The following is a 16,091-nucleotide window of genomic DNA, read 5'->3' as shown; positions in this document are numbered from 1 at the left end:
GCTGGAATCATGTTAAGTAGGGAGAACATGGCTTCAATCAGTGTGCAATGCTGATTTAAAGTGATAGACACCATTTTGGGACTTAACGCTCAATTCAACGTACAGTCTTAGCCCCGACCATCTGAACATGTCTTGGAGTGGCTGGAGGGCCCTCCACCGGCGCTATTTAAAGGGACCATGCAGCATTTACACGTTAGTGGCTGGATTATTGCCTCTGGCTGCCGAGACATTTGTAACCATTTTTGGAGATCTCCTAGACTTCAATACTAGACGTGGGGACATAGCTTAACATTTAGAGCCAGGACGTGCAGGAGTGAAGTTAGAAAATGCTTCTACATGCAAAGGGTGGGAGATGTTTGGAATGCTCTTCTGTAGACAGCAGTTGATGCTAGCTCACTTGTGAATGTTAAATCTGAGATTGATAGGTTTCTGTGAACCAAGGGTATTAAGGCATATGGGGCTCAGGCGCGTATATGGAGTTAGGCCACAGGTCCACCATGATCTCACTGAATGGTGGAACAGGCTCGAGGGGCTAAATGCCACTGCCACTTGCTGCCTCTTGATATGAGCCACCTTCTCCTGCAGGAAAGCGGGATATGTGTCTGGGTGATATGCCTGTCATAGTTGAATAGCTGCCAGTGTGAGTGGCCTGTGAGTTGTGGGTGGGCGGCTTGAAACAGTGGTAATGTGTAAGGGTGGGAGGAAGCATCTGATTGGAAGAGTTGAGTACTGATGGAAAGTTTATTGGTTGTGGGGGATGGGGGGTGTAGTGCATGGTGCAGTTGGTAGGAGACGCCACTTGACAGTTGACCTCACTCACCGTGACCACTCATGTCAAAGGATTGAACTTCTTCCTGCACTGCATCCATGTTCATGATGCTGTGTGCCTGGCATTGACTTCATCACCCGTTGCCTCCCACTGCCTTTTGGGTATATGTCTGGAGGGCCTCTTGCCCTCCCCCCCCCTCAACTGCAGATATAGGATGTCCCTCCTTCTGTCCACCTCTTGCACCCAAGGTCTCTAGTGCATCAACGGAGAACGTTGGTGCATGCACTCTCGCAGGCCTGGTATCAACTCAGATCGGCAGATTGGTGAGGTCTGGTGTGCAGATTGGAGCATGTGGGATTTAGTAATGCGCAACCTTTATTCAATATTTTAATATAACTCATCAGTGTGTAAACATAGGAATGGGATCTGCATCTGTGTTTTACGTGTGTGATGTCTGATGTCTGTTCAGACTCCATGCAGACAGTAGACTGTTATTTTCAGCAAATAACAGGTACAAGCTACCTTTATGAGATTTCAAAGTAACATCTTCCCTTTAAGAGATGGCGCTCCCTCTGGTGGTGGAAAGTGCAAATTGCATTGATTCCATGTGTAAGGCCTGGAAAGGAATGCCGATTGCAGGTAAGTGCTCTCCTGGGACCAAACTTGCGTCTTGCCTGCCCAGGGTCCGTCGGCCACGGGGTGTTAGCGCATCGTGTTAACATTGCCCAGAACGGACCCGTAACCAATTTTTCCCCCAATCTTTTACTTGTCAGCAAAACATTTCCCTTCCTGTCACCTGAATACATTTTTACATTTTGTATTCTGATAAAACTTCCCCTTTTTATCATGTGCTGCGAAATTGCACACCTAAACTTGGTGAACATAGCGGCAGTATATGAACTTTTAATTCAAAACATTTATGGGAAATTCGTATACAAAATGTGAAAAAATAACAGAGGATTGTTAAAGTCATCGACACAATCTCTAGCAGGAGTGTCTTACCCACTGGAGCATTTGTCAGAACTACTCCATTGTGTTCCAGCTATAGAGCACCCTTCCAGCAATCTTTTATTCTCTGCATACCATACCTTTGTGATGATATGAGTTTTTGAGTCCTTGTAGAAATTGAAGCCCAGTTTTGAATCTGTTTACACCTGTGTGTATGAATGCTTCAGGATGGGTTTTAAACATAGGGTTTTTGGACCTGCGAGGGAATGCCAAGGTTATCCAATTTCTGTATTTTTCAGTATTTGTTCACTTATATGTTACTTCTATTGCTATATGTACTAATAGACACTGATAGCATCATTTTACTTTGGGTGGGCTTATGTCTTTTGGAAATTTGGATGTATCAATATTTGCTGGGGTTCCTAGGAAATAATTAATATTTTCTGGGGTCCTCCACACAGAACAGCTGAAAACCATGCTTTAATGGAGCTATCCCGTTTATGCTGGTGGAAAGTACAATTAAATACTTGCACAGTGCTTCAGATATATTTTTTAAACCTGTGCATGTACACTGTTTGCTAGTACATGGTGTATGTTGTTTATGAATTTAATGTCCATGTATGTGTAAACATTCTTATTTAATATGAGCAATTGGTAGGATGAAGGAGTGGTAGAAGGAGGTTTGCATTCTAGATTTGGGCCATGAGGTGTCAGTATGGTAGGCATCTGGACTGGCACTTCTATGAGACTTTGCCCCACTCATGTTTATGCGAGTGCTGTTTTGATAGAAATTCACTGTCCTTTTGCCACTGCAATCAGTGTGACAATGAGGTTCGTCGATTTTGTTCCAGTTGCTAAGCCCTACAGTTTAGTTATGAAATTTTGGCTCCAACTATTTGGTTAGTTATGATCTGTACATCCAATCTTGTTGTTAGACATGGGAATTACTAGGCTGTCCAGCAACTGCAAAATTGGTCATGGCTGCATAATGGATATTGTACCTCATCCCATCTTGCATGTGACGAGTTGAGTTATGAGTGGATGGGGGAACGAGGAAGGAAGTGGAAATAGCTGAACATAAAGACTATGATATTTATTTGTGTCCTTGGTGTAAAATATAAACAACTATTAACCTATCCCCATGCACCAGGATTCAGATATATGGACAAGAAGTTTCAATCAATAACATCCAGATGTGTAGCTGTAGTTTTAATAGATAATCTAAAATCCAGGCAAGGTCATATCTTCTTAGTGCTTTTATGTCCTTTAAATATGGGGAAGTGATTTATATATAACAGTTTGACATACACAAGGTCTAATGGTGCCATATATCCCTGATAAAGCTGGTAATATATAAGCTTGAACTGGTCTGGTTAAATGTGTAATGTATACAGCAGGCTACAAGACTACTGATTACAACATTTGGGTTGACTGCATATTGCTGCAAGTTCACTGTAGCAGAAGAGTCGTGTATAAAAAGGCCTTTTGTGGGATTTCAAACTGCCTAGAATCAAATGTAATTGATTAAACAGAAGGCAGAATTAATAAAGAGATCGAAGGAGCAGGTTTAAACACAAAATCCGGATATTTTCTTGACTAGTTCTCCAAAAAAAAATTCTCTTTTTTTAACCTGTAGAAAGAGAAGAAAAGTGGACTCTTAAAACTTCTATCAGGAGCATCAGGAAAGAAGAAGTCTCGCTCACCTCCATCTGTATCTCCAACTCATGATTCCCAGCAGGCAGCAGCAGAGAATATTATGCAGGGAGCTGTGGGTCCTGAAGTTGCTCCAGTCTCAAGCCATGGCAGGGCTGGGTCTTGCCCTTTAGAAAGTGAAATGCAAGGGGCTATGGGAATGGAGCCACTGCACAGGAAAACCGGCTCCTTGGATTCCAACTTTTCCATTTCTCCACCTACACGGCAAATGTGCTCTTCCATGGTTGCAATCCGTCCAGAGCTTAAACCACTGCCTTGTGAAAGGTAGGTACATAATAAATTCAAAAGACAGAGGCTCCATTGAATGTTTGTCTGCCTTTAACTAAAGATATGTTACAGTGTGAAGGAATAATGGACATGGTAAGTGTGTTTTTATCCCATCATGGCTCCATATATGGAAAGTTTATGTAATGGCACTGTCCGACTCCTTTTATCTATCCGTAATCTGCCTCTGCTGTAAAGCTAATCCTCTGCCAAGTTTGAACATTCTTCCTTCCAAAATGCATCACCTCACACTTCTAAGAGTTAGAAGATGGTTTTCTGTACTGTGTAAACTTATGTCTCATGAAGTCAGTGGACAATAACCTTTAGTGAGCAATGTCACATGTATTGGAACAGAAAGTCCTACACACTGATGTCACAAAGCACGGGCCACTGAAACTGATCTCTCTTTTTCAAAACAGATTAAAATTGAGGGTGAAAATTCAATTAGGACCAATATTGAAGCACCCAGGACCACAATATAAATTTAACTTGAATTGCCAAGTGTGTGTATGGAGCTCATGAAGTCCATGGAGTTCGTGGACTTCTTTATCACTAAGATTGAGACCATCCGTTCAGCTGCCTCTGCCGCTTCCCTCCCTTCCCCTAGCCCACCAAGCCAAACTTCCCCTAAGGATCCCCCCCCCCCCCAACCACAGCCCCGAACTCACATCTTTCTCTAGTTTCTCTCCTATCTCCCGTCATGCCCTATCCGAGCTCATCTTGTCCATGAGACCCATCTCCTGCTCCCTTGACCCTATTCCTACCAAACTGCTGACCACCCAAGTTCCCATCCTGGCCCCCATATTAGCAGATATTGTTAATGGTTCCCTCTCCTCAGGTACTGTCCCCCTACCCTTCAAAGCTGCCATCATCAGCCCCCTCCTCAAAAAACCCACCCTTAACCCCCTGTCCTTGCAAACTACTGCCCCATCTCCAACCTCCCTTTCCTCTCCAAAGTCCTTGAACATGTTGTCGCCTCCCAAATCCGTGCCCATCTTTCCCGCAACTCCATGTTTGAACCCCTCCAATCAGATTTCCGCCCCTGCCACAGCACTGAAACGACCCTTATCAAAGTCACAAATGCCATCCTCTGTGACTGTGACCATGGTAAACTATCCCTCCTCATCCTTCTCGACCTGTCTGCAGCCTTTGACACGGTTGACCACAGCTTGCTCCTCCAATGCCTCTCCTCAATCATCCAGGTGAGTGGGACTGCCCTTCTCTAGTTCCCGCTCCCACACCGTTACCTCTGGATTCCCCCAAGGATCTATCCTATTTCTCATCTACATGCTGCCCCTCAGCGGCATTATCCAAAAACACAAAATCAGGTTCCACATGTACGCTGATGACATCCAGCTCTACCTCACCACCACTTCTCTCAATCCCTCCTCTGTCTCTGATTTGTCATGCTGCTTGGGAGACATCCAGTACTGGATGAGCAGAAATTTCCTCCAACTAAATATTGGGAAGACCGAAGCCATTGTCTTCAGATGCATGGCTTCGGTCTCTGTTCCCTAGCCACCGACTCCATCCCTCCCCTGTCTGAGGCCGAACCAGACCGTTCACAACCTTGGCATCCTATCTGATCCTGAGTTGGGCTTCCGACTACATATCCACTCCATCACCAAGACCGCCTGCTTCCACCTCCATAATATCGCCCGTCTCCACCCCTGCCTCCCATCTTCCACCCTCCATAAACTTGAGTTCATCCAAAACTCTGCTGCCTGTATCCTAACTCGCACCAAGTCCTGTTCACCTATCGCCCCTGTGCTCGTTAACCTACATTGGCTCCCAGTCCAGCAATGCCTCAATTTTAAAATTCTCATCCTTGTTTTCAAATCCCTTCATGGCCTCGCCTCTCCCTATCTCTGTAACCTCCTCCAGCCCTACAACTCTCTGAGATCTCTGCGCTCCTCCAATTCTTGCCTCTTGCGCATCTCCGATTTTAATCTCTCCACCATTGGTGGCCGTGCCTTCAGCTGCCTAGGCCCTAAGCTCTGGATTTCCCTTCCCAAACTTCTCCACTTTTCTACCTCTCTCTCCTCCTTTAAGACACTCCTTAAAATCTACCTCTTTGACCAAGCTTTTGGCCACCTGTCCTAATATCTCCTTATGTGGCTCGATGTCAAAGTTTAGTGATAACTCTCCTGTGAAGCGCCTTGGGATGTTTTACTACGTTAAAGACAATATATAAATTCAAGTTGTTGTTGGTGTAATTGCTGCTGTGTTTTTGGTTCCACATGGAATGCTAATATGGCTCCCACTTCCTCAGCAGTTACTATTGTCATGTATCTTTTAAAGCAAATTGTTCTCTACCTTGTCTTGATAACAGCCCTGAAGTACTGACTTTCTAATGTCATTCATGTTTTGCGATTTGTGATGAGAAATGCACAGCATGGAATAGTTAAAATAAACAGAGGGGTTATTAGGGAGGTCATCCCGTCTGCTGTACCTCTGCCACTAACATCTCAACACATTGTACCTTCTGTCCCGAACAGTTACATTATCAATTGTTGCCTTTGACTGATTGTGATAAGCAGTTATCTCAACTGCTGCCGTTACTTTTCAATTACGCACAATTTACAAAAAGTGACCCAGCAGAAATGCTGTCAGCAAGTTGTAAATTATATAGACTGGAGGAATGAGGTCCACTGTATATGAGAATCAAGCAAAAAGAATTGTGTGGTAGTGGAGAATTGTACTGATCCCAGTAGTAATTGTATTGCACTGCCCCAGAAGGTAACCTGACTTTAGTCCTTGTTTACATAATTTGTGTAATTGTTAATATCTGGCTGGTGTCTCATTAAAATACGATCACGGTGTTGTCAGATATCTGACAAGGTGATAGAACATTTCCACCGCTGGCCCTTGGAATGGATTCCAAGCTTTATTTATTCTCTGTTCATTAAGGGGTAGCAATTGGTTTCACCATTGACAGTAAGGCATGATCGATTCTCTGTTTTAGGGATCCTGATGTTTCATTTGCAAATGTAACTGCAAAGCAGAACAAGTCAATAACATGAGATTGATCACCTCAAATGAAAAGGAACAGCCACCACTGGGAGGACTGTGGACTGACACATCCTTTAACAATAAAACAATACCACAACATATATACATACATATATATATATAAAACCTATAGTATTCTACAACTGCTGAAATTAAGGAGATTGTTCTTCACTGGTTCATGTTAACGGTGCCCCTAGGATGTTCAGTGTTGTCACTTTTATAGAATCTCTCCTGTTGCAATTTGCTCGGTGTGAATAAGATATGATAGCCAGGGCATTTTTTTAATATTCGTTCATGGGATGTGGGCGTCGCTGGCAAGGCCAGCATTTGTTGCCCATCCCTAATTGCCCTTGAGAAAGTGGTGGTGAGCCGCCTTCTTGAACCGCTGCAGTCCGTGTGGTGAAGGTTCTCCCTCAGTGCTTTTAGGTAGGGAGTTCCAGGATTTTGACCCAGCGACGATGAAGGAACAGCGATATATTTCCAAGTCGGGATGGTGTGTGACTTGGAGGGGAACGTGCAGGTAATGTTGTTCCCATGTGCCTGCTGCCCTTGTCCTTCTAGGTGGTAAAGGTCGCAGGTTTGGGAGGTGCTGTCGAAGAAGCCTTGGCGAGTTGCTGCAGTGCATCCTGTGGATGGTATACACTGCAGCCACGGTGCGCCGGTGGTGAAGGGAGTGAATGTTTAGGGTGGTGGATGGGGTGCCAATCAAGCAGGCTGCTTTGTCCTGGATGGTGTCAAGGTTCTTAAGTGTTGTTGGAGCTGCACTCATCCAGGCAAGTGGAGAGTATTCCATCACACTCCTGACTTGTGTCTTGTAGAAGGTGGAAAGGCTTTGGGGAATCAGGAGGTGAATCACTCGCCACAGAATACCAAGGGGTTGATTTTCGGATGGCCGAACGGATGCGTTGGGGGCGGGGGGACTCCAAAAATGGCGGATTCCCAGAGCGGGTTCAGAGCCCAGCTCCAACCCGCTCATTTCCGGGTTCCCCAGTGATGCATTCAGGTGCGCGCGCAGCTCCCGCATGCGGGACTCCCACCGGCAATTAAAGTTGGCGGGATGATAATTTAAATACTTATTTAGGTAGTTGAGGTACTTGACAGACCTCATTGACTAGAGATTTTGGCAGGGGTGCAATTTTGAAGGATCCTCAGTGTGTTTCCCGTGCTGTGGGAAACACTCCCTGTTGGAGCAGACGTGTTTCAGCCAGCAGCCAGTGGGAGATGCAAAGGATTATTTGACAGTTGGGGAGAAAACCTCATTTATTGCAGCAGGGCACTCTGTCACTTCAGACAAAGTTTTGGCTGCAACACCTCTGTCTTTCCACTCAAAATTATTAATTTATACCCTAAACTCTGCTGTGCAAACACATTTACCTACATTGCGGACCCCCTCAAGCTCACACCGTCAGGATCGGGGGGCGCCATAGCTGCATTCATCACTTCATCTGAGGACAAGCAACATCACCAGCCTCGCCAGGCATGCTGTCTACCTCCGCCAAGTGGAGCTCCACAACACAGTGCTGCGCCACAGGCACCTGCACAACAGCACGGAGGGCAACTTCAGAGAGAGCTGCGTCGCAGGAGTCACTATCCTCGCCACAGGGTCTAAAGACCAAGGCTCAGCTTCCTGGACCTCTCTGAGGAGCAGTGCATACGGAGGCTCAGAGTCAGTAACCAGGTTGTCGCAGACATCTGCAGCCTCCTTCATGCCGAGCTGCTCCCAGCTGGGCCGAGCAGCATCTTCTTACCTGTCGCTGTCAAAGTCACCACTGCCCTCAACTTCTTCACCTTCGGATCATTCCAGGGTGCCACCGGGGACATCACCAGGGTCTCTCAGTCATCTGCACACAAGTGCATAAGGCAGGTCACCGATGGCTTGTTTTGCAGGGCCTCGCACTATATCAACTTCCCCATGGATGACCTCAGCCAGACGGAGAGGGCAGTGGGATTCCACGTTGTGGCTGGCTTCCCATGGGTGCAGGGTGTCATCGATTGCACCCATACAGCAATACGAGCACCTCCACACGAGCCAGGACTGTTCATCAACAGGAAGGGCTATCACTCCATCAACACTCAGCTCATCTGTGGCCACTGCAAGAGATTCCTTCACGTGTGCGCCAGATTCCCTGGCAGCTGCCACGATCCTTCATCCTCCGGGAGTACAACATCCCGCCCCTCTTCCACGGGCCAAACACCCGCAAAGGCTGGCTCCTCGGGGACAAGGAATATCCCCTGCACACGTGGCTCATGACACCTCTGAGGAACCTCACCACCAAGCAACAGCGTCGATATAACGACAGCCACATCACTACCAGGTATACAATTGAGCATGCTGTAGGGCTGCTCAAGATGCACTTCAGGTGCCTTGATTGTTCTGTGGGAGCGCTTCAATATGCACCAGACAGAGGGGGACAGAGGGAGATCACAACAGAGAGGGGTGCCGCTGGAGGAGGCCCCATCCACATCTGTCACCCATATTCAGGAGGAGGAGGAGCATCCCATAGGCAGAACAGCGGATCACCTGGCTGCTCATGAGGCCAGGGAGTCACTGATACGTGAATGCTTCTCCTAAATCAGACAGTGTGAAGAGTCCAGTCCTCACCATCTGGACAGAGAACCGACCACACCAGCCTCCTGCCCCGCCCCCTGCACAAAATAGTCGTGGAACTACACATACACCCACTGTAGACTGACCCAATGGGTAGCATCAAGTGTGGGTGTTCATGGTGAACCTCATGAAAGGGACTTATTGCACAAGCCAGTCAAGAATGGCCAAGACGTGGCAGTAGTGGTGAGAATAATAATATTTAATGTGAGTTGAACAAAAATCAAATATAAATAAAAAACATGACAAACCGTCAAACACCCTTGTGCATCCCCTTTGTGCTCACAAAACCTTTGCCTTACGCTTCCCACTACTCCTACGTGGTGCTTCCCCTGTGGCTGCAGCAGAGGTAGTGGCAGGTTGCTCTTGTTCATGCCCTGACCGATTAGATGCTTTGGGCCGACGCCCTCTGGGTTTCGGTGCCCGTGAGGGCCCCTCCAAAGACTGCTCCACTTGCACCTGTGCAGGGACAGACTCGACCACCTGGAGAGGAGGCAGCATTGCAGGTACTGGTTGAGAGGGGGGCAACGGGTGAGACGTGAGTGCGCTTTAAGTGGCATTCCCCCTTCCATGTCCCCTTTCGCTATCATCCCTCTCCTGGGCCAGGCCCACATCACTCCTATCACCCTGCTGGATGACAGTTTGGAGGATATGTGTGAAGCCTTAAAAGACCAGTGCGAGTGTATCTGCCTGCCTGTTTAAGGCGGCAGAAAGTTGCTCACCCTGAGTCCGAAGGACCGTTGTCAGGGCCTCAATGGACTCATTGGTGAGCCGTGCTTGAATTTGCGGCCCTGACGAAGGAGCAAAGCTCCGAAAGCTTGTGATTTCAAATAAAGCTGTTGGACTATAACCTGGTGTTGTGCGACTCCTTATATTTGTCCACCCCAGTCCATCACCGGCATCTCCACATTATATTATAAACGTGTTATTTGTCTCCCCATGGTACACACCTATCCAGAGTGAGAGTGCAGTTAGAAAACCTTCTCTCAGACCTCTGTTTATTGTTACTGGTGGCCCAGGACTATGAAGTGTTCCTTTATGTTTTCTATTTCCATGGGAATACAGGAGGCTTCTGTTTCATGGCTCGGTGTTCTGGTCTGGGTTCCCCATTCCCCTTTTTCCCCCTGTCCAAGAAACCTTGACAACACAAAACTAGTTTTTGCAAGAGTGCTGAATTTGACTTCTCCAAATTTTATTCATTCTTTAACCGCCCCTTCTCTAATCAGGTGCCTGAAATGCAATTATTGCTGAAATATGGTGCGAAATTAAAAAACTTTTACGGACTTTCTAAATTAAAAAAAAATCAATATTGTCTCATAGTTAATTTAAAATTGTGTTTTAAATTCCCCTAATAATAGATAAAGGAATTAAACCAAATAGGATAAATGTTAACTTTCAGAGCAGACTGACTGCCTGCCCATTCCTCATTTCCATGCTGCCAGCGCACAGAATACCCCAAATGCACGTCCCACTGCAGTTTGTTGGCTTCGCTCCATCTCAATTTCAAGCAGCTCGCAGCTAGTTAAAATCGGTACTAATATGTCTCTGGTGCACTTCAAATTAGAGCTGGTACTGAAGACATTCCTTGAGGAGGGATGCAGAACTGCATAGTCTCAAAGATGCTGGAGGGATTAGATTTAGCATGGAAGGGGGAGAGGGGGAGAAAAGACTTATCCGAAGACCATCAAAAAGGTGGTCAAGTTGGCTGTGATTGTGACACATTGTAGAAGCTGGCAGAAAGACTGCTAGGATCAGGGAAAGCTCGTGGAGCAAGCGACTAGAAAGATCTAACATTTATTTCAAATATTTAACAGGTGAGATTGATTTACACTTAAGTCTCTGACTAAAATTATCAATTTATTGAGACTAAGGTCTGAAGACCTTGGAGCCAAAAATCCATGGGCCTTCAAGTACATTCCCACCATAACTCCAACAGGAGAGTAAGAGTAGTGGAAGATCTGCAAAATAGGCCAAGATTCAGCCTATGTCAGGGCTCTTGTTAGCCTGGTATGGGGGTGGAGACTCCACCAACCAAAAACAAGGCCATCGGCGCAAGATGGGGCATGGCCCTATGCCAGGAGTTCCGACATCACTGGCCTACTAACAGATGGGCAAATCATTGACGGCTGGAATGCTGGATGAGACAGGGTGTACTGGCCTGTCAATTGGCGGAAGTGGAGACCACCTGGATTGTGGGCTGGACCGCCAAAGAGGAAAGGCGACATTTTATTTTTGTTTGGCCTCCTCACCAAAGGGCACTAGTGGCTGCTTTCCCAATAACTCCCACGGCCCAGCCCACACTTCCACCACAATATGTAGCCTCCTTGAGCAAGCGGGTGCTCTCCATATGCCCTACATGTGTGCCACACTGAATGCCAGCAAATGATGAAATGATAAACCAAAGCTTCAATAGAAAGAAAAATCGGGCAGGGTATATAACGGGCAGTCAGCCTGCTTACATCCATTTTGAGCCCCTGCCGAAGTTGAATTTCACACCCATAAAATGTAATACATGTCTGGCGGTGGCAAATATAAGTGACATTATGAGAGCAAATGGGAGAAACAAGAAAGGGCAGTATCTGACAGAAGTAAAATCAAGATGGAGGCTTTTAGATCTCTTTACTGTGGAAGGGTTATGTCCTTACAGAGCAAGGTGCAGGAACTTACAAGGGCAAACAGAGAGAGGGGATTTTTGAGGATGAGTTAATAGTATTAGACTTGGTAAGTGAGCAATCAGGTCAGTGAGGTAGTCAGGCAAACATTAGATCTTGAGAGTGAAATCAAGGTTCTGAGCTATGAGGAAAGACTAGAGACACATGGGGTCTTCAGCCTGGAAAGGACGTGTCTGAGAGGTGATCTTATAGAATTATATAAGATAATAAAGGGCTAGGAAAATTTTAATCTGGAATACTACTTTAAATTAAATTGAGAGAGTAGGACAAAGGGACATAGGTGCAAACTAGTAACAGTAAATTTAGGACTGATATCAGGAGTGATGAACATATGGAATAGACTTCTGAGCAGAGTGATGAAGGTGAAAACCCAAAATTCATTTAAACAATGTTGGGGCGGGGGGGGGGGAAGTTGGTGGGGTTGTTCTGGATGGATAAATTAAGATGGGCTGAACGTCCTTTCTCATCTGTAACTTGTGATTAATATGGCCTGACATTCCTTATGCGATCTACTGCAGCGAGTGAAGGACTCAAACCATTCATTGTGGCAAAATATGTTTGTAGCATGACATGAGGATGGAATGGATACAAAACAAATGGAATTTAATCTCATTTAGGTTTACATGGTTCAACAAATATTTGCCCCAGCAGTAGTTAGTTACTAGTTCCACATTCCATTGGATTACCCTGGAAACAAGCCAATTGTTTTACTTTATTAAATATTTTCTATTTAGTATGCTGTCTTTTTGGAGAGAATATCTGATATCATTTTACTTTAAGAACATACATTTTAAGGAAGCCTTTTATCAGAAATAAAAACAGAAATTGCTGGAAATACTCAGCAAGTCAGGCAGCAACTGTGGAGAAAGAAACAGGGTTAAAGTTTCAGGTCGATGACCCTTCATCAGTACAGCATCCGCAGTATTTTGCTTTTTACCAGATATAGGCTGTAATGTATCCAAGTTTGCTGACGATACAAAGCTAGGTGGGAAAGTAAGCTGTGAGGAGAACGCAAAGTGTCTCAAAGGGATAAGTGAGTCGGCAAGAAGGTGGCAGATGGAGTGTAATGTGGGAAAATGTGAGGTTATTCATTTTGGTAGGAAAAATAGAAAAATTGAATATTTTTAAAATGGTGAGAAACTATTAAATGTTGGTGTTCAGAGGGATTTGAGTGTCCTTGTACATGAAAGTTAACATGCAGGTACAGCAAGCAATTAGGAAGGCAAATGGTATGTTGGCCTTTATTGCAAGGGGGTTGGAGTACAATAGTAGGGAAGTCTTGCTGCAATTCTGCATGGCTTTGGTGAGACCACACCTGGAGTACTGTGTACAGTTTTGGTCTCCTTATCTAAGGAAGGATATACTTGCCTTAGAGGTGGTGCAACAAAGGTTCACTAGATTGATTCCTAGGATGAGAGGGTCGTCCTATGAGGAGAGATTGAGTAGAATGGGCCTATACTCTCTGGAGTTTAGAAGAATGAGAAGTGATGTCTTTGAGACATATAAGATTCTAAGAGGGCTTGACAGTGTAGATGCTGAGAGGATATTTCCCCTGACTGGAGAGTCTAGAACTAGGGGACATAGTCTCAGGATAAGAAGTCGGACATTTAGGACTAAGATGAGGAGGAATTTCTTCAGTCAGAGGGTTGTGAGTATTTGGAATTCTCTACCCCAGAGGGCTGTGGATGCTCAGTCGTTAAGTATATTCTCGACTGAGATTGATAGATTTTTAGGCTCTAAGGGAATCAAGGGATATGGGGATCGCGCGGGAAAGTGGAGTTGAGGTCGAAGATCAACCATGATCTTATTGAATGGCAGAGCAGGCTCGAAGGGCCGGAAGGCCTACTCCTGCTCCTATTTCTTACGTTCTTATATATGAGTGCCTATCACTCAGCTAGTGAATCTGACATTTAAGAGCCACTTAATTCCATCAGTGCTTTATCAGTTCTAAGCCACACTGCTGGGGAGAGTGCATGATATGGCAGGATGTGCCATCTCTGAGTGGAGAGAGGAGGGAAGGGGCAGCAGTATGCCCATCTCCTTTTGCCAGCTAATTTTTAACACCTTTTTGAATTTTTGTACTTATCAAGTTGAGAGTATAGCACTGGTTAACTGCAGAATAAAGCTTTCTCTGCATTGGTCCAATAATTCTTCTTAGCCTATCCTTTCTTGCCAGCTAACTGGGGAGCAGACTTCATCTGCCCTCACTCTCCACCCCAGCTGAATGTATTTGCATACGATCTTGGTGGAGGGGGGAGAAGAATCACTTATCAAAATGAAGCATAGCCACATACAGTGATGGCATTCTGTATCCACAGATGGATTATGGCACTGGGTAAATGGCATTCTGGATTCCTTCTACTTTGCCCCAGCAACACATATCAATTCTAACCTCAAAAGTGCGTGCCTACTTAAAAAAAGGCATGACTATTATTTTCGTAGTTTCTTTATCCCTGCATCCTGCTTAGAGAAATAGATTAGTGCCACCTTTGCCTTCGTAACAACAGTAAACAATTTTACAACACCAAGTTATAGTCCAGCAATTTTATTTTAAATTCACAAGCTTTCGGAGGCTACCTCCTTCCTCAGGTGAACGATGTGGAAATGTAACAACAGTCACTGCACTTCATTTTAATTCATTGTACATGAAGTGCTTTGACATGTTCCTGGGAGACGTATTAAGATGCTATATAAATGCAAGTTTCTCTTTTACTTGGTTCTAAATATGCATTTAACTTTGGACTATGGGTTCACATGTATTAGAAATCAGATTGAGAATTTGTGAGTACCTAACCTCTTTTCACTTTGGATCTTTTACAAGCGTCAGAAAGGAGATCATCATGCCTGTGTGAGTTGGATCCGTACCCAGGTTACAGGGGTGAAATAACTGTGTTCTAATGCAAGCAGTCTCCAAGAATTGAAATGATGTTGAAACTATGAACACATATTGCGTTCACAGGCTTTATAGTTCAGTCATTGTATTTCACACGATATTCATTTTTACTGGCTTCATCAAGAATTTGATTTTGAAAACAAAAGCAGAATTCTGCTTAAAATTATGTTATTGCAAAACTTTCAGATGGGTTCCATTACAAATTGGCTGTCTGAGTGCTTCTAGCTAGTTTGCATAATTGTGAAGTATAGCATTGTTCTTGACATGTGAGCCTACAATGAATTCATTATATAGTCTGGAAAGTAAAAGTCATTTTGTGAAATCTTTAGGTTGGAAACAGTTAAATAAGAATGGCAAACTGAGCTAAGTATTGGGGAAAGTTGTTACGGGTGCTTGTTGGTTTAAACAAATGAAAGTAATAGAACTAACACTGCTGCTGCAGTATTTGCCAAAGCGAAAGCAAGAGCGACTCATGATCAAATTTTATTTTCTTTTGGTAGGTATCGAGTGCTTGTCCCATATCCCCCTCAGAGTGAAGCTGAGATCGAACTCAAAGAAGGTGACATAGTGTTTGTTCACAAAAAGCGGGAAGATGGATGGTTCAAAGGCACGTTACAGCGAAATGGAAAAACTGGTTTATTCCCAGGAAGTTTTGTGGAAAGCTTCTAAGAAGCCTGTGCTTACCCAGAGCTGCTGTTTTATCATCTGAACATCATGGCTGTTTGGCATTAAATACAAGTGGATAAACAATAAAGCACAAAGTCACAGGAATCAATCATTTAAATTCACTGCCATTGTCACTTCCAAAGAATTTGAAAAGACCTATCTGTAATAATGGCTTTTCGTTGACAATGCCATTACTGTATAAACGTGTACATACAAAAGTATGTTGAAGCAGTGCCTTCCCCATGAAGCCACAGACTGAGAGTACATTTGCATTTTAACTAGACTGAAGTACATTTATTCTCCACTATGTAAATTATAAATTTGAACGTTTTTTTTAAAAAAATAGAATTTTGATATATCACCATAACTTATTTGGTAAGGTTAGCACAAGTAATGAATGATTGTATGTGAGGTGCTTTCTCTGACAGGTCGTAATGATCTTTCTTCTTTCAGTCTAATAATTAGAATCAGAAAATAATTGGATTAGATTGGAGTTGCCAACCGCCAGAGAAAAAAAGTTATTTACCACCAGTCGAATAATTTGTTGCT

The 16,091-nt window shown here is 44.5% G+C and overlaps 1 protein-coding gene across 1 annotated transcript in view; it reads left to right on the top strand.

Annotated features, from left to right (window-relative positions):
* LOC137322930 (E3 ubiquitin-protein ligase SH3RF3-like) overlaps positions 1 to 15,651 on the top strand; it is a 351,726-nt gene extending 336,075 nt beyond the window's left edge. The window contains exons 9-10 of the mRNA XM_067986167.1: positions 3,354 to 3,694; positions 15,377 to 15,651. Of these exons, the coding sequence (XP_067842268.1) occupies positions 3,354 to 3,694; positions 15,377 to 15,545 (510 nt within the window). The 3' untranslated portion in view covers positions 15,546 to 15,651. The remainder of the gene's footprint in view (positions 1 to 3,353; positions 3,695 to 15,376) is intronic.
* The last annotated feature ends 440 nt before the right edge of the window (positions 15,652 to 16,091 follow it).

This window comes from Heptranchias perlo, chromosome 6, assembly GCF_035084215.1.
Source record: "Heptranchias perlo isolate sHepPer1 chromosome 6, sHepPer1.hap1, whole genome shotgun sequence".
NCBI lineage: Eukaryota > Metazoa > Chordata > Chondrichthyes > Hexanchiformes > Hexanchidae > Heptranchias > Heptranchias perlo.
Note: the sequence above shows the minus strand (reverse complement) of the source record. Positions and strands in the feature narration are given on the sequence as shown.